The 22,343-nt window shown below is 31.2% G+C and overlaps 1 protein-coding gene across 9 annotated transcripts in view; it reads left to right on the forward strand.

Moving 5' to 3' along the window:
• Nucleotides 1-22,343, forward strand: part of LOC129754276 (allatostatin-A receptor) — a 54,152-nt gene that overhangs the window by 14,923 nt on the left and 16,886 nt on the right. For 8 of the 9 annotated variants that reach the window (XM_055750232.1, XM_055750235.1, XM_055750238.1 and 5 more), the window contains exons 3-7: nucleotides 6,725-6,879; nucleotides 6,972-7,102; nucleotides 7,186-7,333; nucleotides 14,733-14,851; nucleotides 15,452-15,527. In XM_055750232.1, coding sequence (XP_055606207.1) covers nucleotides 6,725-6,879; nucleotides 6,972-7,102; nucleotides 7,186-7,333; nucleotides 14,733-14,851; nucleotides 15,452-15,527 — 629 coding nt within the window. Of the gene's footprint in view, nucleotides 1-6,689; nucleotides 6,880-6,971; nucleotides 7,103-7,185; nucleotides 7,334-14,732; nucleotides 14,852-15,451; nucleotides 15,528-22,343 lie in introns of all 9 variants that reach the window. The other variant, XM_055750241.1, reaches the window with a different exon arrangement.

Here is a 22,343-nt window from a genome sequence, read left to right on the forward strand (position 1 = left end):
TTTTGTAAATTTGTAAATTTGTAAATTTGTAAATTTGTAATTTGTAAATTTGTAAATTTGTAAATTTGTAAATTTGTAAATTTGTAAATTTGTAAATTTGTAAATTTGTAAATTGTAAATTTGTAAATTTGTAAATTTGTAAATTTGTAAATTTGTAAATTTGTAAATTTGTAAATTTGTAAATTTGTAAATTTGTAAATTTGTAAATTTGTAAATTTGTAAATTTGTAAATTTGTAATTTGTAAATTTGTAAATTTGTAAATTTGTAAATTTGTAAATTTGTAAATTTGTAAATTTGTAAATTTGTAAATTTGTAAATTTGTAAATTTGTAAATTTGTAAATTTGTAAATTTGTAAATTTGTAAATTTGTAAATTTGTAAATTTGTAAATTTGTAAATTTGTAAATTTGTAAATTTGTAAATTTGTAAATTTGTAAATTTGTAAATTTGTAATTTGTAAATTTGTAAATTTGTAAATTTGTAAATTTGTAAATTTGTAAATTTGTAAATTTGTAAATTTGTAAATTTGTAAATTTGTAAATTTGTAAATTTGTAAATTTGTAAATTTGTAAATTTGTAAATTTGTAAATTTGTAAATTTGTAAATTTGTAAATTTGTAAATTTGTAAATTTGTAAATTTGTAAATTTGTAAATTTGTAAATTTGTAAATTTGTAAATTTGTAAATTTGTAAATTTGTAAATTTGTAAATTTGTAAATTTGTAAATTTGTAAATTTGTAAATTTGTAAATTTGTAAATTTGTAAATTTGTAAATTTGTAAATTTGTAAATTTGTAAATTTGTAAATTTGTAAATTTGTAAATTTGTAAATTTGTAAATTTGTAAATTTGTAAATTTGTAAATTTGTAAATTTGTAAATTTGTAAATTTGTAAATTTGTAAATTTGTAAATTTGTAAATTTGTAAATTTGTAAATTTGTAAATTTGTAAATTTGTAAATTTGTAAATTTGTAAATTTGTAAATTTGTAAATTTGTAAATTTGTAAATTTGTAAATTTGTAAATTTGTAAATTTGTAAATTTGTAAATTTGTAAATTTGTAAATTTGTAAATTTGTAAATTTGTAAATTTGTAAATTTGTAAATTTGTAAATTTGTAAATTTGTAAATTTGTAAATTTGTAAATTTGTAAATTTGTAAATTTGTAAATTTGTAAATTTGTAAATTTGTAAATTTGTAAATTTGTAAATTTGTAAATTTGTAAATTTGTAAATTTGTAAATTTGTAAATTTGTAAATTTGTAAATTTGTAAATTTGTAAATTTGTAAATTTGTAAATTTGTAAATTTGTAAATTTGTAAATTTGTAAATTTGTAAATTTGTAAATTTGTAAATTTGTAAATTTGTAAATTTGTAAATTTGTAAATTTGTAAATTTGTAAATTTGTAAATTTGTAAATTTGTAAATTTGTAAATTGTAAATTTGTAAATTTGTAAATTTGTAAATTTGTAAATTTGTAAATTTGTAAATTTGTAAATTTGTAAATTTGTAAATTTGTAAATTTGTAAATTTGTAAATTTGTAAATTTGTAAATTTGTAAATTTGTAAATTTGTAAATTTGTAAATTTGTAAATTTGTAAATTTGTAATTTGTAAATTTGTAAATTTGTAAATTTGTAAATTTGTAAATTTGTAAATTTGTAAATTTGTAAATTTGTAAATTTGTAAATTTGTAAATTTGTAAATTTGTAAATTTGTAAATTTGTAAATTTGTAAATTTGTAAATTTGTAAATTTGTAAATTTGTAAATTTGTAATTTGTAAATTTGTAAATTTGTAAATTTGTAATTTGTAAATTTGTAAATTTGTAAATTTGTAAATTTGTAAATTTGTAAATTTGTAAATTTGTAAATTTGTAAATTTGTAAATTTGTAAATTTGTAAATTTGTAAATTTGTAAATTTGTAAATTTGTAAATTTGTAAATTTGTAAATTTGTAAATTTGTAAATTTGTAAATTTGTAAATTTGTAAATTTGTAAATTTGTAAATTTGTAAATTTGTAAATTTGTAAATTTGTAAATTTGTAAATTTGTAAATTTGTAAATTTGTAAATTTGTAAATTTGTAAATTTGTAAATTTGTAAATTTGTAAATTTGTAAATTTGTAAATTTGTAAATTTGTAAATTTGTAAATTTGTAAATTTGTAAATTTGTAAATTTGTAAATTTGTAAATTTGTAAATTTGTAAATTTGTAAATTTGTAAATTTGTAAATTTGTAAATTTGTAAATTTGTAAATTTGTAAATTTGTAAATTTGTAAATTTGTAAATTTGTAAATTTGTAAATTTGTAAATTTGTAAATTTGTAAATTTGTAAATTTGTAAATTTGTAAATTGTAAATTTGTAAATTTGTAAATTTGTAAATTTGTAAATTTGTAAATTTGTAAATTTGTAAATTTGTAAATTTGTAAATTTGTAAATTTGTAAATTTGTAAATTTGTAAATTTGTAAATTTGTAAATTTGTAAATTTGTAAATTGTAAATTTGTAAATTTGTAAATTTGTAAATTTGTAAATTTGTAAATTGTAAATTTGTAAATTTGTAAATTTGTAAATTTGTAAATTTGTAAATTTGTAAATTTGTAAATTTGTAAATTTGTAAATTTGTAAATTTGTAAATTTGTAAATTTGTAAATTTGTAAATTTGTAAATTTGTAAATTTGTAAATTTGTAAATTTGTAAATTTGTAAATTTGTAAATTTGTAAATTTGTAAATTTGTAAATTTGTAAATTTGTAAATTTGTAAATTTGTAAATTTGTAAATTTGTAAATTTGTAAATTTGTAAATTTGTAAATTTGTAAATTTGTAAATTTGTAAATTTGTAAATTTGTAAATTTGTAAATTTGTAAATTTGTAAATTTGTAAATTTGTAAATTTGTAAATTTGTAAATTTGTAAATTTGTAAATTTGTAAATTTGTAAATTTGTAAATTTGTAAATTTGTAAATTTGTAAATTTGTAAATTTGTAAATTTGTAAATTTGTAAATTTGTAAATTTGTAAATTTGTAAATTTGTAAATTTGTAAATTTGTAAATTTGTAAATTTGTAAATTTGTAAATTTGTAAATTTGTAAATTTGTAAATTTGTAAATTTGTAAATTTGTAAATTTGTAAATTTGTAAATTTGTAAATTTGTAAATTTGTAAATTTGTAAATTTGTAAATTTGTAAATTTGTAAATTTGTAAATTTGTAAATTGTAAATTTGTAAATTTGTAAATTTGTAAATTTGTAAATTTGTAAATTTGTAAATTTGTAAATTTGTAAATTTGTAAATTTGTAAATTTGTAAATTTGTAAATTTGTAAATTTGTAAATTTGTAAATTTGTAAATTTGTAAATTTGTAAATTTGTAATTTGTAAATTTGTAAATTTGTAAATTTGTAAATTTGTAAATTTGTAAATTTGTAAATTTGTAAATTTGTAAATTTGTAAATTTGTAAATTTGTAAATTTGTAAATTTGTAAATTTGTAAATTTGTAAATTTGTAAATTTGTAAATTTGTAAATTTGTAAATTTGTAAATTTGTAATTTGTAAATTTGTAAATTGTAAATTTGTAAATTTGTAAATTGTAATTGTAAATTTGTAAATTTGTAAATTTGTAAATTTGTAAATTTGTAAATTTGTAAATTTGTAAATTTGTAATTTGTAAATTTGTAAATTTGTAAATTTGTAAATTTGTAAATTTGTAAATTTGTAAATTTGTAAATTTGTAAATTTGTAAATTTGTAAATTTGTAAATTTGTAAATTTGTAAATTTGTAAATTTGTAAATTTGTAAATTTGTAAATTTGTAAATTTGTAAATTTGTAATTTGTAAATTTGTAAATTTGTAAATTTGTAAATTTGTAAATTTGTAAATTTGTAAATTTGTAAATTTGTAAATTTGTAAATTTGTAAATTTGAAATTTGTAAATTTGTAAATTTGTAAATTTGTAAATTTGTAAATTTGTAAATTTGTAAATTTGTAAATTTGTAAATTTGTAAATTTGTAAATTTGTAAATTTGTAAATTTGTAAATTTGTAAATTTGTAAATTTGTAAATTTGTAAATTTGTAAATTTGTAAATTTGTAAATTTGTAAATTTGTAAATTTGTAAATTTGTAAATTTGTAAATTTGTAAATTTGTAAATTTGTAAATTTGTAAATTTGTAAATTTGTAAATTTGTAAATTTGTAAATTTGTAAATTTGTAAATTTGTAAATTTGTAATTTGTAAATTTGTAATTTGTAAATTTGTAAATTTGTAAATTTGTAAATTTGTAAATTTGTAAATTTGTAAATTTGTAAATTTGTAAATTTGTAAATTTGTAAATTGTAATTTGTAAATTTGTAAATTTGTAAATTTGTAAATTTGTAAATTTGTAAATTTGTAAATTTGTAAATTTGTAAATTTGTAAATTTGTAAATTTGTAATTTGTAAATTGTAAATTTGTAAATTTGTAAATTTGTAAATTTGTAAATTTGTAAATTTGTAAATTTGTAAATTTGTAAATTTGTAAATTTGTAAATTTGTAAATTTGTAAATTTGTAAATTTGTAAATTTGTAAATTTGTAAATTTGTAAATTTGTAAATTTGTAAATTTGTAAATTTGTAAATTTGTAAATTTGTAAATTTGTAAATTTGTAAATTTGTAAATTTGTAAATTTGTAAATTTGTAAATTTGTAAATTGTAAATTTGTAAATTTGTAAATTTGTAAATTTGTAAATTTGTAAATTTGTAAATTTGTAAGTTTGTAAATTTGTAAATTTGTAAATTTGTAAATTTGTAAATTTGTAAATTTGTAAATTTGTAAATTTGTAAATTTGTAAATTTGTAAATTTGTAATTTGTAAATTTGTAAATTTGTAAATTTGTAAATTTGTAAATTTGTAAATTTGTAAATTTGTAAATTTGTAAATTTGTAAATTTGTAAATTTGTAAATTTGTAAATTTGTAAATTTGTAAATTTGTAAATTTGTAAATTTGTAAATTTGTAAATTTGTAAATTTGTAAATTTGTAAATTTGTAAATTTGTAAATTTGTAAATTTGTAAATTTGTAAATTTGTAAATTTGTAATTCGTAAATTTGTAAATTTGTAAATTTGTAAATTTGTTAATTCGTAAATTTGTAAATTTGTAAATTTGTAAATTTGTAAATTTGTAAATTTGTAAATTTGTAAATTTGTAAATTTGTAAATTTGTAAATTTGTAAATTTGTAAATTTGTAAATTTGTAAATTTGTAAATTTGTAAATTTGTAAATTTGTAAATTTGTAAATTTGTAAATTTGTAAATTTGTAAATTTGTAAATTTGTAAATTTGTAAATTTGTAAATTTGTAAATTTGTAAATTTGTAAATTTGTAAATTTGTAAATTTGTAAATTTGTAAATTTGTAAATTTGTAAATTTGTAAATTTGTAAATTTGTAAATTTGTAAATTTGTAAATTTGTAAATTTGTAAATTTGTAAATTTGTAAATTTGTAAATTTGTAAATTTGTAAATTTGTAAATTTGTAAATTTGTAAATTTGTAAATTTGTAAATTTGTAAATTTGTAAATTTGTAAATTTGTAAATTTGTAAATTTGTAAATTTGTAAATTTGTAAATTTGTAAATTTGTAAATTTGTAAATTTGTAAATTTGTAAATTTGTAAATTTGTAAATTTGTAAATTTGTAAATTTGTAAATTTGTAAATTTGTAAATTTGTAAATTTGTAAATTTGTAAATTTGTAAATTTGTAAATTTGTAAATTTGTAAATTTGTAAATTTGTAAATTTGTAAATTTGTAAATTTGTAAATTTGTAAATTTGTAAATTTGTAAATTTGTAAATTTGTAAATTTGTAAATTTGTAAATTTGTAAATTTGTAAATTTGTAAATTTGTAAATTTGTAAATTTGTAAATTTGTAAATTTGTAAATTTGTAAATTTGTAAATTTGTAAATTTGTAAATTTGTAAATTTGTAAATTTGTAAATTTGTAAATTTGTAAATTTGTAAATTTGTAAATTTGTAAATTTGTAAATTTGTAATTTGTAAATTTGTAAATTTGTAAATTTGTAAATTTGTAAATTTGTAAATTTGTAAATTTGTAAATTTGTAAATTTGTAAATTTGTAAATTTGTAAATTTGTAAATTTGTAAATTTGTAAATTTGTAAATTTGTAAATTGTAAATTTGTAAATTTGTAAATTTGTAAATTTGTAATTTGTAAATTTGTAAATTTGTAAATTTGTAAATTTGTAAATTTGTAAATTTGTAAATTTGTAAATTTGTAAATTTGTAAATTTGTAAATTTGTAAATTTGTAAATTTGTAAATTTGTAAATTTGTAAATTTGTAAATTTGTAAATTTGTAAATTTGTAAATTTGTAAATTTGTAAATTTGTAAATTTGTAAATTTGTAAATTTGTAAATTTGTAAATTTGTAAATTTGTAAATTTGTAAATTTGTAAATTTGTAAATTTGTAAATTTGTAAATTTGTAAATTTGTAAATTTGTAAATTTGTAAATTTGTAAATTTGTAAATTTGTAGATTTGTAAATTTGTAAATTTGTAAATTTGTAAATTTGTAAATTTGTAAATTTGTAAATTTGTAAATTTGTAAATTTGTAAATTTGTAAATTTGTAGTGTCACTGCTCAAACTGATGGAATGCTTTCTGATGGTTTAATCATATAAATGGTTAAATTGCTCTTGATTTCAGGTAACCAGTTTTTCTTCTGATTCTATACTTTCCAGTTGTTGCTGCCAACCCCAGCATGCGTTCGACAACAAATCTCTTGATCATAAATTTGGCAGCCGCTGATTTGCTTTTTGTGATATTTTGCGTACCCTTCACTGCTACAGATTATATCCTTTCGGAATGGCCGTTCGGTATCTTGTGGTGTAAATTTGTAAGTTACATGTACATAGTCAGATTGTCAACATTACGATGCTTCTGATGACAACATTGGCTTGTGTCTATAACAACACGTGCTCTTTGCAGGTCCAGTACATGATAGTGGTGACTGCACATGCCAGCGCATATACTTTAGTGCTAATGTCTCTGGATCGATTCCTTGCTGTCGTTCATCCGATAACCAGTATGTCAGTTCGAACTGAGAAAAACGCTATCATGTGAGTCTTTGCATCCCAATCCCAAATGCTGACCATCTCTGTTTCGCATGTCGATCTATTCGAGAAACTATTTCTAATTACAGAGCCATAACGGTCACGTGGTTTGTGATTTTGACCACAGCTATTCCGGTTGCCATTTCCCATGGAATTTTGCGCTATCCGAGCAAGGGGGAGGACTACACCGCCTGTTTATTTTTACACACCGAAGGATACAGTTTAATTGCTTTTCATGTAAGTTGGCGTCATGGCTTTTTCTGTAAACACATTTAAAGCATAAATGCACACTTAACAGACAATTTTATTTTTTGTGTTGTATATGTAAAAAAGGATTTTGAGAAACACATGAATCTATATATGACCTGCCCGTGATTAGCTTACCAAATTTCGTTCCAAAGACATTTATCACTATCCTCATCTGTGTGGCATCCAGTACAATATTAGCCGGAGTTCAAAATTCCGGAACAATAACAAGGAAATTCAAGCACGTTTTGAAAACTTTACCATGCGAAAACATTTCAAGATCTGTGGTAAAGTTTTTACAACACGTGTTGTATTCTCGCATGCTGTGATGCAAAAAATGAAATATTTCTATCACGGCTGGAATAGAAACAGTTCTGTAAAAAAAATACAACGTCCAAAGATCTAGAAAATATTTTCGCATGGTAAAATTGTCAAAAATTCTACCACTTTCCCCCAACACGAGTGAACTTGCTCTAAGAAATCTTTTAGAAAATATTTAATATTTGATTTTTTGAAATATTTTCTATTTTTCTAATTCAAATATGTTTTCTATTTTTTAAAATTTTTGTTTTGTTGGAAACTTTGGTCATATGACATTTGGAAATTGTTTTTTTTACAATTCGTTTATTTGAAACGGCTCAAAAATTTTTTTGGAAATTGTGCAGGTCTAGATAATGAAGATTAATGAACCAACGTAGTGAAAAATAACGTTTGACCACTTAGACATTCACACTGAACTGGTTAAAATAGGTTAAAATGTGGTTTCAAATCATTTGGTATTAAAATTAAAAATTTTAATTTTCCCGATTCCCTTACCCGCCCTTACGTGATATTTTAGGATAAAACAAATCTTAACATTGCACAAGTCAGTTTTCAGGCCAATTAACAATATGTACATAAATGGTCCGTTTTCGAAATTCAACATGCCCATTTGGCACCCGTCGTCCTAATGAATATGTTTCTCAATAGACACCGCTGTACTGGAGTAAAATTTATCACTTTTTCATTAATATTTCAATCGGTTGGTATGTTTGTGAGATTTTATTTTTTGCTCTTATCCAAACTAAAATTAAACTTTTTTTTCAATTACCGCTTATTTTCGAAAAAGCAAATCGGTGGTGCATAAATTTAGGGGTATATGTATATTATAACAAAATTCCATAAGTGCGAGAAAAACATAGTTTCATGTCATTTCCGTAAATTGATTTCTTCCATTGAAGTAATTTTTTATCGATGCTGGCGTTCGTAAAATATAAATAAAGGTATGCAAAAGCATTGAGAAGTTATTTGACATCTATCTAAAAATCAATTAACGAAAGCGCCGTATTCTTTTCTTTTTCTTTACAAGTTATTGATTGAGTTGCTTGTCATGTTTATTTTAAAAATAATACAAAACTATAGGGGAGAATGGATGGGGCGGGGCTGATCTAATTTTATTGTTTTCATCAAATCTTTAGGGAAAAATCAGCAATTCACCGTCTTTGACAGTATTTGGTTGCATGCAATTCTATGTTCTAAGTTACAATGCTCCAAAAATACAAGGAAACGTGATTCCGCAGATGATTTAAAAGCGCTTTTTTCTAGCGAAAATGTTTTTTCTTTTAATTTAAAGAAGACTTTAATCCTTTATTGCTTTAACCCTTTCCTTCCTACGAGGTTTTTACGTTTTAAAAAAAGAAATATCTATTTATAACCAAAGTTCTAGAACAAAAGATGGATTTTTCGTCTACTTCAATGATTCCTTTTGTGAATTTGTGAACAACAAGAAATAATGAAGAAGTACTTGGAATTTCATCACCTCATTGATCAAAAACTTAAACGACTATATTTTGTAAAATATTTCTTGGGTATACCCATCTCTCAAAAGTCAAACTATTGAGATTTTTGAAATTTTCATTTTTGTCTTGAACAATGGCCGCCATGACACTTGGCGCCGGCCAAAACTAAATTTAACGTTTTTCAAGAATTTTAATTAACTTTCAATATTTTTTCAAACCAGTGAGTATTTTAGTAGATGAAATACCTATCCCGAAGCGAAAGAAAATTGACGTAATAATTTTCATGAGTATTGATAAAAAGCTTAACAAATAGAAAAAAATACCGTAAAACGGGGTAACTTTGATCACCGGGGGTAACTTTGACCAACAATAAATTTTTCCACATTATCGTCAATAACTCAGTTTATAGTTTGAAGTTTTGAAAGATGTTTGCTACGTTTGAAAGCTTTTAAATTGAATATCAAATAGGCAAAATTTGGTTCGTATTCAACATTTTTTCTGTTCGAAAAAATTAAATTTTAAAATCTTAAAATATCTATTTTTTCAAGGCTCGCAAACAAACAGTTCTCCTGATGATACTAAAAAGCATTTAGAAGCAAACGGTTTGTTGAATGTGAAAGAACAACATTTTTTCTTTGTAGATGTATAGTTATAGTGCTATTTTTATAGTTGTTTAATGATAAACTGTTTATATTTAAAAATTAAGGATTTTCCAAGAGTAAGCCCGTATTGGAAAAACGGATAGGAATCCTATCAAATGGTTTACTTTGAGGAAAAAATAAAAATGGAAATAGTGAGAGGGCCTTGGAGAATGTGTGGAGGTAAAATTTCATTTGTATTCTGAAGCTTAAACTATTAAGCAATGGTTACAATTTTTGCCCCTAAATGTGTGCAGCATCATTGTTCTTTTTTCGATTATAAATGTTTTTAAAACAAAGCGTTAAAAAGCAAGGTAAGATTGATAAACTAGCATTTCTAAATATAATGAAGGTGTTTTGTATCCTTTATGACCAAGAAAACTCTATAAATCCGTCAAAATATAGACTGATCAATGTAACCCCAAACTTGGGGCCCAAAGCATCAAATTCTGAACAGAGACGAAATCGATTTTTAAATCAAATTTAAAGTAGTCTAATAAATTTCTGCAACCATGTTTTACGTTCATAGGAGTCCAGTACTGGTTTTAAAAATATGGAACATTCCTCAGTCTCCTTAACAGAAAAAAATATTCGAAAAATATTGAAACAATAATTGTGTAGTTAAGTTCTTACGTTGGCACAAATCCGCTTAAAAATGAATGTAAGGTCCTTCTCGAAAAAAAAACTCCTAAACTGTTTACAGAGGTAGACACAGGGTTGTATACATTTTAAGTCAGTGAATTACAAAATAAAAATACTTCTATTGTGTGCAGACCTGTGAGGAGCTCTGGAGCCAGGAAGGAGCACTTACAGTCGCGGGAATCACTGATTAGCTGATTAGCTGACTGACTCGCTTGCTCGCCGACTGATTAGCTGACTCGCGTGCACGCTCGTGTCGAATGACGAAGTGTCCGTTTTATCCATTCACATATCCCCCTCCTATCCCAAACAAAATATGATTGAAAATATTACTATCTCATACATTTAAATGGTTTTTCCCAAATTTTATTCAAGACCGCAAACTCAAGAAATTGACAGAGTGTATGTAAGCAAGGTATTTGAATGTTTAGTTTAGTTTAGTTTATTTATCAAAAGCGGCGTAAAACAATTGTCTTACACAATGTTGACAATGTTGAGCTGCATTTAGAATGATTATGCACAACAGGTTGTCTTATCTCAACACTCTAGCAATTTCTTTAGAGAACTCTCTCAAACATTTAATAGATACACATTCAAAAATCTTTATAAGAGGTAAAAAAACCAACGAAAGACCTGACATCATTTGTTACTACATATGTTGACAAACTTTCTCATGCTATTTAGGTTGCTATACGATAGTTTAAGGTACATAATTTCTTACTCACTTTAAAAATTTGTAACCTACACGGGCTAGCCTGCTGCTCAGTCGAGCAAGAACCCCCCTTTAAGACCAAGCCCACCGTTGCTATTTTGGTCGGTATTTTAGATGGTTTGATTGGTTGCGTTTTTATTTATTTACTGATTTTCGCACCCATTGTTGCCATACAGGTTGGTATTTGTGTTTGTTGATTTTCTGATGGCGACGACCGGCTGCGTTGCTACCGGGTTGCTACATAAACGAATCCTGTAACAACCTACTGCTCAAATGCTATTTCTCGAATCAAGTTAGCGATTGTTGGTGCGATGATGGGTTGATAGATATGTTACTGAATGTACTCGATTCGAGGTTTAGCAGCCATTGGTGGGCTTGGTCTAAGCCTCAGGAACGGCACACTCGTAAATGAAATTTCGCGATACAAGGAAACACTTTAGATTGCTCGTTTGAAATCCCACTTTATTTTTCCCTAGCACTTTAGGTCGCGACACTGGGTACTGGACGAATGGGTAGTGTAAAATGGTTCTCAAGAACCGCGGGGTAAGTTCCACTCTTAAATGGTTGTTTGGTCCTACCTTTTAACCGGGCACGGTGAACTAACGCTGGTGGCTCTCGTCTACGGTAACCTTCGGCTACGGCCTGCACAGTCTGACGGTTGTGTGGTGATTCGACTGGGACGTGGTGGGCTGGTCCGGGTGTCGGCTGTTCAGCTCCAACAGCAGACCACAGGTAGACAGGACACGTGGTACTACCGGCACCGTATTGTGGACCAAACTTCGAACTGGGCGGAGGGCGGATCTCGGACGGCGTAAAGCACGGCGGCTGGAGCTGGTCGGGATGCCAGACAAGCTCCTGATCGCTGGATTGTCTGACGGACCGGGTCGTCAGCACAGCTAGGCTTTCAGACAATCACCAGGTGAAGCTGTCGGTCAGTTTCCAGCAGAAAATATCGGGGCCCTAGGATCATGATGGCTAATAGGTTTAATGTTACATTGCCTGGTACGGGGCTGGCGATAGCGTCTACCTGGATCTGTTTTAGTTCCGTTCTCTGAATACTTCCGTTTCACACTTGGTCTGGTGCTCTGTTAAGAAAGGCTCCGTGTAATGTGGATGCCTTACAGTATGAATTCCAAGTGACGCTATCAGGATTGGAGTACGCTGACCCCGTACGCAGGACAAAGGTTTCGAAGTCCATCCAGTAATTCCTCCCATTATGTCCCGTTTTCTCTGGGCGCAATGGTGGCGCTAACGCCTTCTTCAGCTCCACCTGGTGTCGACTAGCGCTGAGTTGACCCAATTGTATCGGCTGGTACGGTGTTCGGGAAATTACGGTGATCATTCTCCCTCACGCACTAAAGCACCTCCTTGCATATGATGAATTCACGCAATTTACACAAAAGATTCTCACTAAACTGAACACCCAAGTAACCATTAAGCCGTTAAAAATGGCTCTACTTCAGCTCTATAGTCGAATATAGAACTTGCTTACAAAGCCTTAAAGCCGTATATTCAACTCAAGGGCTGTCCAAATGCCACTTTTGGCATGTATTTCGGCCGATATACAGCTTGACCCCACTTTCGGTAGACGCCAATGAAGAGATATCAAAATATTTTCTACTGCAAATAAAAAGGAAAAGAAGAAGGGAAAAAAGTAAATAAAAAAAATTTCTTGTTCCGTCGTTTTCTCCCGAAGCTCTTTCTGTTTCTTTTCCTCCTTCGCACCTACACTTTTTTAATTGCTGTGGCATAGAAACTGCGGGAATCGAACTCGGATTTTTTCGACCATGGATTTGTTGACGACACTGCTGCGTGATCTATTTACGTTCTTACTTAACGATTGAAAATTTGGCCTTCTTAAATTGAAGATTTGGAGTATGAATTTCAGGGAAACTTTCGGAAGATAAACATAAGATTTTAAAATCTGTACAAAACATTTAATTTTTAATGCTATCAAAATTATATTGGACACTATTTAATGCACTGAATTTGATAACTTTTCAATAAAAGGTGTTTAAGCTGCATTTCGACGAAACCATACCTGCATTTTGCAGCAAAATCGCTTCAGCTCCTCATCAAATATCCTGGTAGAATCAATTTGTCAGTCCAATCTTGGAAGACCTGATGTTGTGCGTACCCGGAACTCCGGAACAGCTTTTGTCCCAAGCTTCCGACGATTTTTAAGGCTTTGGAATTCCATTGACAAAGCTTCTGGTACCACCGCAAACCGTGGTCGTAAAACACCTGTGGGTTTTCCTACGCAAGAATTTGATATTCGTAATAAAATGTATCTCGATCCGGCCGCAAAAACTAAATATTTCGAGCAAATTTTTCCTCGTTTTTTTTTTCTTTCAGGATTTTTATTTATTTTTCATCAGTCTCAGATGTCATGTTCAAAGCCCTAAATGGGCACTGACGTTTACTTCACTAAACTTCATCTATCAGCGAGGGCTTGAAAGCCCTAAAGCAGCTTAACGAATCAATAAACGGCCAACTTCGCTGCTTGACTCTCACAGTGCCTATTGGCATTTAAAAGTATTATATACGGCTAATAGGCACTGAAGTGCTGTTATACAGCCATTTTTCGGCTAAATACTGGGCTTAATGGTTTGTTGTGCAGTAAGTTAACGCACTGGTTACAAATTCTAACATCAATTAATTCGTTCTCAGGACGTGTTCATCGATCAATTTAAATATCAGTAAAGGAACTGTTTCATACATTTCCTGCAAGCTGTCCAGTGTATCCCCTCTACTGTGTTCCACCAAACAGTTAGCTTGACTCCTTTTTTCAAGAGACCTTCTAGCCTCGTCTTTCAATTTCAAGCTGTTTAATAAATATGTTCTCACTTTTTTGTATTCAATTTTATTGCAAATCTTATTCAAATCTCAAGCTTTAACCTTGCTGTTATTTCAATTCAAGAATGCTTAACGTATTTACTCGATCCGTTATCCGACTCGCTATTGACTAAGTATTGTATATTCCTATCTGCTTTATCACTAATTTGTTCATTCAAATTAAATGAAATTTTCAAGAAATATGTTAGTATGAAGCCCTCTATATTATCGATACGTTTTAAAATTCGTTCTTATCTAAAGCTTCCTACCCGCATAGTTTCCAATGAGATGCAATACTTACACTGTCTTTTCAACATGCCTTTCAATTTCAAGCTGTCCTCTCAACACGCTTGAATTGGTTTTTATCAATACGTTTAGGCTGCCCTCTCCACTCGCCTTTTGATTTCTACCTTTATTGTAACACGCTCATAATTTCTAACAATACTTCTCAATTCGCGTTTCAAATCCCAAGCTGTTCTCTCCATTTCAATCGATGCGTAGCTTAGAGAATACGACATAAAAAGCCAAATCGAATCGATAGGCCGGAAGGTCACTAAGCCAAAGGACCTTATAATGTCAAATGTTCACCAAAGTGGCCTAGAACCCCTCACTTCAATTTCAATGATCAGATCGGTTCAGCTTAAGAAGTTGTTAATCAATAATTGCATTTACCCTTATTGAAAACATATTTTCTTTAAATCGTTATCTTTATTTAAAATTCAAAAAGTTTTTTTTCAACACACCCTAATAATGCCATTGCAGTGGGTATAATATATTCAATTTCCCAGGTATCCTTCTTCCTGTCGTCATACATCGTCCCGTTGACGTTGATATCAATGCTCTACGTGGGAATGTTGGCGAGGCTGTGGAAAGGTGCTCCAGGCGGTCGAGTTTCCGATGAATCAAGGTAATGGAAATATTTGTATCGATGAAAATTGATTGCATGCTGCACTCGTACAACGTCCATTTCTCTCAGTGCTCCCATTTGTATAATTTTTTTTTCCTCGAATTATGTTTTACTCAATTTTGTTTCAATTTAACTCCACCCAGTTTTCAATGTTGCAATTTTCTATCTGTTACAAAAAGGAACGAATATAAGCCAATTAGTTTCTGTTTTCTCGAGTTTTCTATCATTTTACTTTCACGCCACAATTGCATTCCTCATTGAAACGTAATTTGAACTTCAATTATTTTATAATTTATTTTAACCTAGTGCCAGTAATGTGCAATCACTCAAATAATCAGTCAACTAAAATTATTTTTGTGAAAAATTATCCATCATCATAGTAATAATTTTCAGCAAATGAATCTCATTCTTCATAATATTCTTTGACTTTATCTTCCTAACTACAATGATGAATTTCCTTTCCACAAAAAGTTATTCATAAGAAAGTCATAACGTCATATTTCATCAAACCTTAATACCTTATTCATTTACAATATGTTTAGAATTCCACTAATTTAACGTCGGTTTCTAACTGTGTTTGCAATTATTTTCATTTTTCAGGAGAGGCAAACGGAGGGTAACTCGAATGGTTGTCGTGGTCGTCCTGGCATTTGCAGTTTGTTGGTGTCCGATACAGGTAACGGTCTTTTCTTTGTCGAACATAACGGGACCCCTTTTTTGCATCTTTTATGCATTTAACTTCCAATGTTATTTTTATTTTTTTAGAATAACTATAAATCTGACCTTTAATTTAAATGTTTTGCGTTTGTATTTTAATACAAAATCCATACTTTGGCTCCACAATATTAGCGGCATTTAATATGAAAAACATTAATTTTAGATCATTAGATATCCAAAACTTATCCAAATGTTTTCTTTGAATTTCAACTGCTCGAATTTCATTAAATTATTTGACGGTTATTTGATTTTTTTGAGATCTTTTTTCATTCCGTTTTATATTTTAAATGTACCGTAAAACGGGGTAACTCTGATCACCGGGGTAACTTTGACCATCAATAAATTTTTCCACATTATCATCAATAACTCAGTCTATAGTTTGAATTTTCGAAAACTGTTTTCTGCGTTTGAAAGCCTTTTAATTGAGTATCAAAAAGACAAAATTTGGTTTGTATTTGAAATTGTTTACTGTTAGTAAAAATGTAATTTCAAAATCTAAAAATATCTTTTTTTGCAAGGCTTGCCAACAAACAGCTCTTCTGATGATACCAAAAAGTATTTAGAAGCAAACGGGTGGTTAAAAGTGGAAGAACAACTCTTTTTCTTTGTATATGTATGTTATAGTGCTATTTTTAAAGTCATGTAATGATAAATTTTTGATATTTCAAAAGTAAGGACATTTTCCAAGAGAAAGCCCGTATTGCACAAATGGAGAAATCCTATCAAATGATTAACTTTGAAGAAAAAATGAAAATGGAAATAGTGGGAGGGCCTAGGAGAATATGTGAAGGTAAAATTTCATTTGTATTTTGAAGCTAAAACTATTTAGCAATTATTATAATTTTTGCCCCTAGATGTATGCAGCATCATTGTTTTTTTTTCGATGATAAATGTTTAAAAAAAAACGTTGAACTACAAGGTAAAATTGATGAATTAGAATTTGTAAACAATTATGAAGGTGTTTTGTATCCTTTATGATCAAGAAAACTAGTTAAAACCGTCAAAATGGAGACTGATCAATGTAACCCCAAAGCATCAAATCCTGAACAGCGACGAAATCATTTTTTAAATCAAATTAAAAGTAGTCTTAAAAATTTCTGCAACCATGTTTTACGTTCATAGAAGTCCAGTACTGGTTTTAAAAATATGAAACATGCCACATTCCCCTAAACAGAAAAAATAATCGAAAATTATTGAAAAAGTGATAAATATTACCTCGGATTACGGTAATAGAAAAGTGGGAATTTGCTGGCTCCAGGAGAAATAAATATTAACAAACATGTAAAAAATTCGCTCGTTCCCTGGTATGTATGTATGTGTATGTATATCATTCTAGACTGCATTTTATTTTACTACACTTTATTTTGAATTATAATTCCGTAGCATTCAAACTCAAATCTTTAACACTTTAAAACCCTAACTCGTCTTTAAAAGGAGCTTTTCATAAAAATCTTAAATTGTAATCTAGTATACAAGAGTAGAAAATTAATTTGATTTGAACTGCAAACTTTATCTCTTAGTTTCCAATAACTACTTAAAAATGGTTATGCTCGTGGTCAAAAACAATTAGCATTAGACACAAAAAGTGTTTCTTTAAAAAACTCTTCGAAATCTGTTATTTATTTTTTGCAACGTTAAAAAAATGGCAACTTCTAGGACTTCTTTTCGAAAGTTTGGTTTAAAAATAAAAAATCAACGTTATTGTTTTTGTATGTATGTTTAAAGAAGATTTTAGCCTTCAACTTCTCTCCTATAAATTCCTAAGTATTAATGTAAAATAACTCAAACCTGAATAATTATTTTGAACCAACACATTTTTAGACCTAGAATAACGTCTTACGGCAATACTAAACGCGGCAACGATCGCGAACGAGATCCGTCCGCGATATTGAAATTCATGTCACGAAAATAGCTTCTTTAACGGACATCTCTTCTTAAAAAATCAAGCAATTTGATAAAGTTTTATAGCTCAAATATCAAATTCCTTAACGCTAGAGGAGCATCTCTTAAAAACCCCTTTGAAAACCTTTGGAATTATGGAAAACTCCTAAAATGCAGTTATCTAATCAAATAATTCGTAGAAGCATATTATTCACTTTTACGCAGTAAATTTTAAAAATAATCTTGTTTTTTTTGAAAAGCTCAAGTGGTGCTATTCTTATTTCGCCCCTCTTTTCGACATTTTTGGTTCTCAACGCCAATTGCTACGTCAAAAAAAAGTAAACTTATGCTTGATTTATCCGTTATTCAGAACAAACTGTGGAATTTTTTTTTTCGTAATTTTCAATCATTCATATTTTAACAAGCAAAACACGTAGTGGTGCTATTCTTATTTCGCTCACTGTATTAGAATAGCTAATGATTTACTAATGGTTGAATATACGAGCTTTCTTTAATACAAGCATTAAAAAAGTGTTTATGAACGAACTGGTTATAAAATATCAAATTTTAGTGAAATGAAATGAAAAAGAGAAATATAAGGATGTCGTAATTCTACGAAAACCTTGTGGTTGTGTCTTATATACAACAACCTTTTCATTTTTTTTACAATTCTTTATATACATATGCATTGTAAAAGAGTAGGCGTGTGCTGAACCTGAAATCGAAGAAATTTCCAGTTTTTTTTTCTTATAAAAATCCAATAAATTGATGTTGATAAGTTAGTGATATCATATGTTTAAAAGTTGAACAAAGGGATGTTATGATAAAAGTGTTGTTTTCAAAGTGTTTGTTTTCATTCATAAATTTGAACATCGGGTTCTTGAACGAAATGTAAAAGTGCGATACATTGGTCAATTGAAGTCTAAAAAGAAACGTTAGTGCTTATAACATCCGTTGGAAGAAGAACACAGGTTGACCTAATGAGAATGATTGCCAGCCGATGCGAATTTTGCTGCTTATAAATTGGTGAGCTCGTTCCTTGCATTATTTTTTTATTATCATCTTCAATTCCGTCTTGAAATGAATCTGTGTAAAGCGCAAATTCTGTTTTGAAATGTATCATATTGTGTATGAAAGTTATTAATAAATTCAAAAAGATTCAAAATTGAAAAAAAGGTAAAAAAACTAGCGATCGCCGGTTTGGGAAGTTTTTTTTTCATGCTATTGCCATAGGGCTATCTATCAATGCTAAGCTTGCTGCGACCAGAACAGTTTGCTGCTTCTCAAATTTATTCAGTTTAGATTTTGAAACCTTCGGTGAAATGATAAGAATGTTTTATTTTTTCGACTATGTTATTTAATTTCAAAAGACAAAGAAATTGCGATAGTATGCTTGATTTTGTTTGTTTTTTTTTATTATATAAAAAGATGCTCGAGCTCCTTTCAAAACAGATAAAATAACTATTATGAAATGGAATTGCAGATGGTAATAAGGTAAGATATGAAGTAATATTTTTATTCAGTATATAATGAAATAGCTAAACTCTATCGTGGGGTTTAGTGGGGGGAATGGACAGGACATTAAACGATCGGAAGACTGGCATACAACGGATTGTGGGTTCAAGCCAGCCGGAGTATTTCGACAAATTTAGAATAATGAGTAGTGTACTGAGGTACCTTTTCAGGATTTTTTCATTTGTTTCGAACAGTTTGAAGGGAGTGAGATGAGTCCAACCTGCCCCAAGCCATTGGTAACGGACCCCTTGGTTGTGCTGCAATTATTGTTGATGAGTTAAGAATGAACAATTTTTGAATGTGCGATCGAGACTTCCCGTACCGCCTCCGGTCGAAAGACCTATCAGCCACTTGGTGGGTTCTCGTACATACATACATACATACATACATACATACATACATACATACATACATACATACATAGCTCTGCGACGTAGTTCCACCTCCCCGTGGTGCAGAGTGGAAACGTGTCTGCTTTATGCAGATGTACGGCCGAGAGAACTACACCCCCCCCCCCCCCCCCTTATGAAGACCCTCGCTAACGAATTTGGATTACGACAATGGAATTTCTATCGGAAACCGACTCCATTGGTGAAGGTGTGAAGCTAACCGTGCCGATGTACCTGGAAGGCTGGCGGGTCGTTAAGTCACGCCAGTCTCTAACGGTTGCCTGTGGGGCACCGGGACACACCCCACAGTATCCCAGTCCTTGCTGCGCTAAGCAGGTCACTGGCGCAGTGGACCGTTTGTTACCTGATTACTCGTGGGATCAAATATGCCAAAAAATCTAAAAGAAATGAAAAAGGACGGAACGGATAAGGGCGAGAGCTCGAATCCGTTCGGCGGGAGTGGCCTTAGGCGTTCGCCGGTTAGGCAATCTGCCAACCCGGTGGACCCGACGGCAACGTCGGTGGAAACACCGAGCGATGTGCGAGCGGACCCGTACGATCAAGTACAGGAAGCGCTGGAAGACCTACTGAGCTCCCCGGAACTCCAAGATCCGGGAGCTCCAGTAGAGTTGGTCACGGCCATGGCTGGCATCGCTGACCTTGTGGAATGTGTGAAGGGGAAGTCCAACATCCACAAGGAAATACGCGAGAAGCTAGCCAGGGTGATGCAGCTCTTCATCGCAGCCAACAAAGCTGTGGTGGAACGGCTTGCGGAGCCCGAGGCCGCCAGACCAAAAGAGCGAGGGCCGGCAGAGACCCCTCTGAGGGCGGACACCATCCGCCCAAAGAAGGTCAATGCCTTTGCCCAAACAGAGGGCAGCCTTGCGTTTGCTGGCAACAGCAAGCGTAAGAGAGGGTCTCCCGGGGAACTCAGACCCGGGGACCCTAAGAAAAGAGCGGAGGATCCGTCTGTCCGGCAGGATCCTGCGGCCAGCGCTTCCAAGCGGGCGGAAGGCCCTGCCGAAAAGGCAGATGAGCCGGCGAGCGCAAATACCGGATGGCGGACGGTATCGCGCAAAAGGGGAAGGCCCAAAGGTACGGAGACGGGAAAAGCCAAACCCCAACCCCAACGACGCAAACGTCGCGTCAGGGAGAGGGGCGAGGCGATTGTCGTCAAAGCACCTGAGGGCACGTACGCAGATGTCTTGCGACAGATGCGTACGAACGAAGATCTCGCCGCTGGTCTTGGGCTGGTCAAACTTCCGGTTGCAGCAGCAAACGCCGCACTTAGGTGTGGGCGGCTAAAGGTGGGATGGTCTATCTGTCAGATATCCATCCCCCAGCAACCGGACCGGTGCTTCAAGTGCCTGTTGAACGGTCACAAGTCGTTCGACTGCACTGGGCCAGACAGAAGTGGCATATGCTGGCGCTGCAGCGAAACCGGCCACAAGTCGGCTAACTGCAAAAAGCCTGCTAAATGCCCTGTCTGCGCTGGAGACCACGCTGTTGGCAACCCTAGGTGCCCCGCCTACACAAAGGCGCAGGCGGTACCACCCCGGGCGCCAAGAGCATAGAGGTCGTCCAACTTAACCTCAACCACTGCTACACAGCACACCAGCTGTTGCGGCAGATGACAGTTGAGGAAAAGTTGGACATCGCGCTAGTGGCAGACCCATATCGCAGAGCTGCGAATGGCATTAATTGGGCGACTGATGATGCCAAACTGGCCGCGATATGGGTTACAGGTAGTTTCCCCATACAAGAAGTTGTGGCGACGGAAAACGAAGGCATGGTGGTGGCCAAAGTTAACGGGATCTACTTCTGTAGCTGCTATGCTCCCCCAAGATGGTCCTTGGAGAGGTTTGGCACTATGGTTGACAAGATGGTGGATGTGCTAATGGGGAAAAGCCCCATCGTTATTGCTGGCGACTTTAACGCGTGGGCCGTTGAATGGGGTAGCCGCCTCACAAACCCCAGAGGTCAAACTCTTTTAGAAGCCCTGGCGAGGCTTAATGTGGATCTGGCCAACGTAGGGAATACCAGTACCTACCAAAGTTGGAGCGGGAGCGAGTCAACCATAGATGTCACCTTCGGTAGCCCGGGGTTGGTAAGCGATTGGATGGTGAGCGGGGCCTACACGAATAGCGATCACTTCGCAATTCGCTATCGGCTAGGCTCAAGTACGCGGACAGGTAGACGCGAGTCTCGTACAGGAGAACGCCTCTGGAAGACAACGCAGTTCGACCAGAACGTCTTTGTCGAAGCGTTGCACTGGGAGAGGAACCTGGACAACCTGTCCGCGGAAGAACTGACGAGGGTTCTAGCTCGCGCTTGCGATGCTGCGATGCCGAGAAGGGCCAAGCATAAAAGCACTAGGCCACCCGTCTATTGGTGGACGGAGGAAATTGCGGGTCTGCGTGCCGACTGCCATAGGGCAAGGCGCAGGATGCAGAACGCAAGGACTCAAGAAGAGCGAACGGAGCGTAGGCCACTCTTCACAAGCGCGAGATCGGCCCTCCGCAGGGCCATCAACGCAAGCAAGAGGGCACGTTTCAAACAGTTATGCCGTGACGCCAACGACTGTCCATGGGGTGATGCCTATCGGATAGTCATGGGCAGAACTAAAAGTGGGTGTGCACCACCTGAAACGTGCCCCGATAAACTGAGAGTCATCATCAATGAGCTGTTCCCACAGCACGATGTTACCCGCTGGCCAACAGTCCCGTATGACTGGGACACCAGCGCCGAAGAGAGGATAACGGTGGAAGAACTTCGCGAGATCGCCAAGTCTCTCCAACCGAGGAAGGCCCCCGGACCGGACGGCATTCCGAACGTCGCGGTGAAGGCCGCGATCAGGGAATTCCCCGATATGTTCCGAACATCGTTGCAACGATACGTGACGGAACGGGTGTTTCCTGACACGTGGAAACGGCAGAAACTTGTTCTTCTGCCAAAGCCGGGTAAGCGTCCAGGAGACCCATCGGCATATC

This window comes from Uranotaenia lowii, chromosome 3, assembly GCF_029784155.1.
Source record: "Uranotaenia lowii strain MFRU-FL chromosome 3, ASM2978415v1, whole genome shotgun sequence".
NCBI classification, from domain to species: Eukaryota; Metazoa; Arthropoda; class Insecta; order Diptera; family Culicidae; genus Uranotaenia; species Uranotaenia lowii.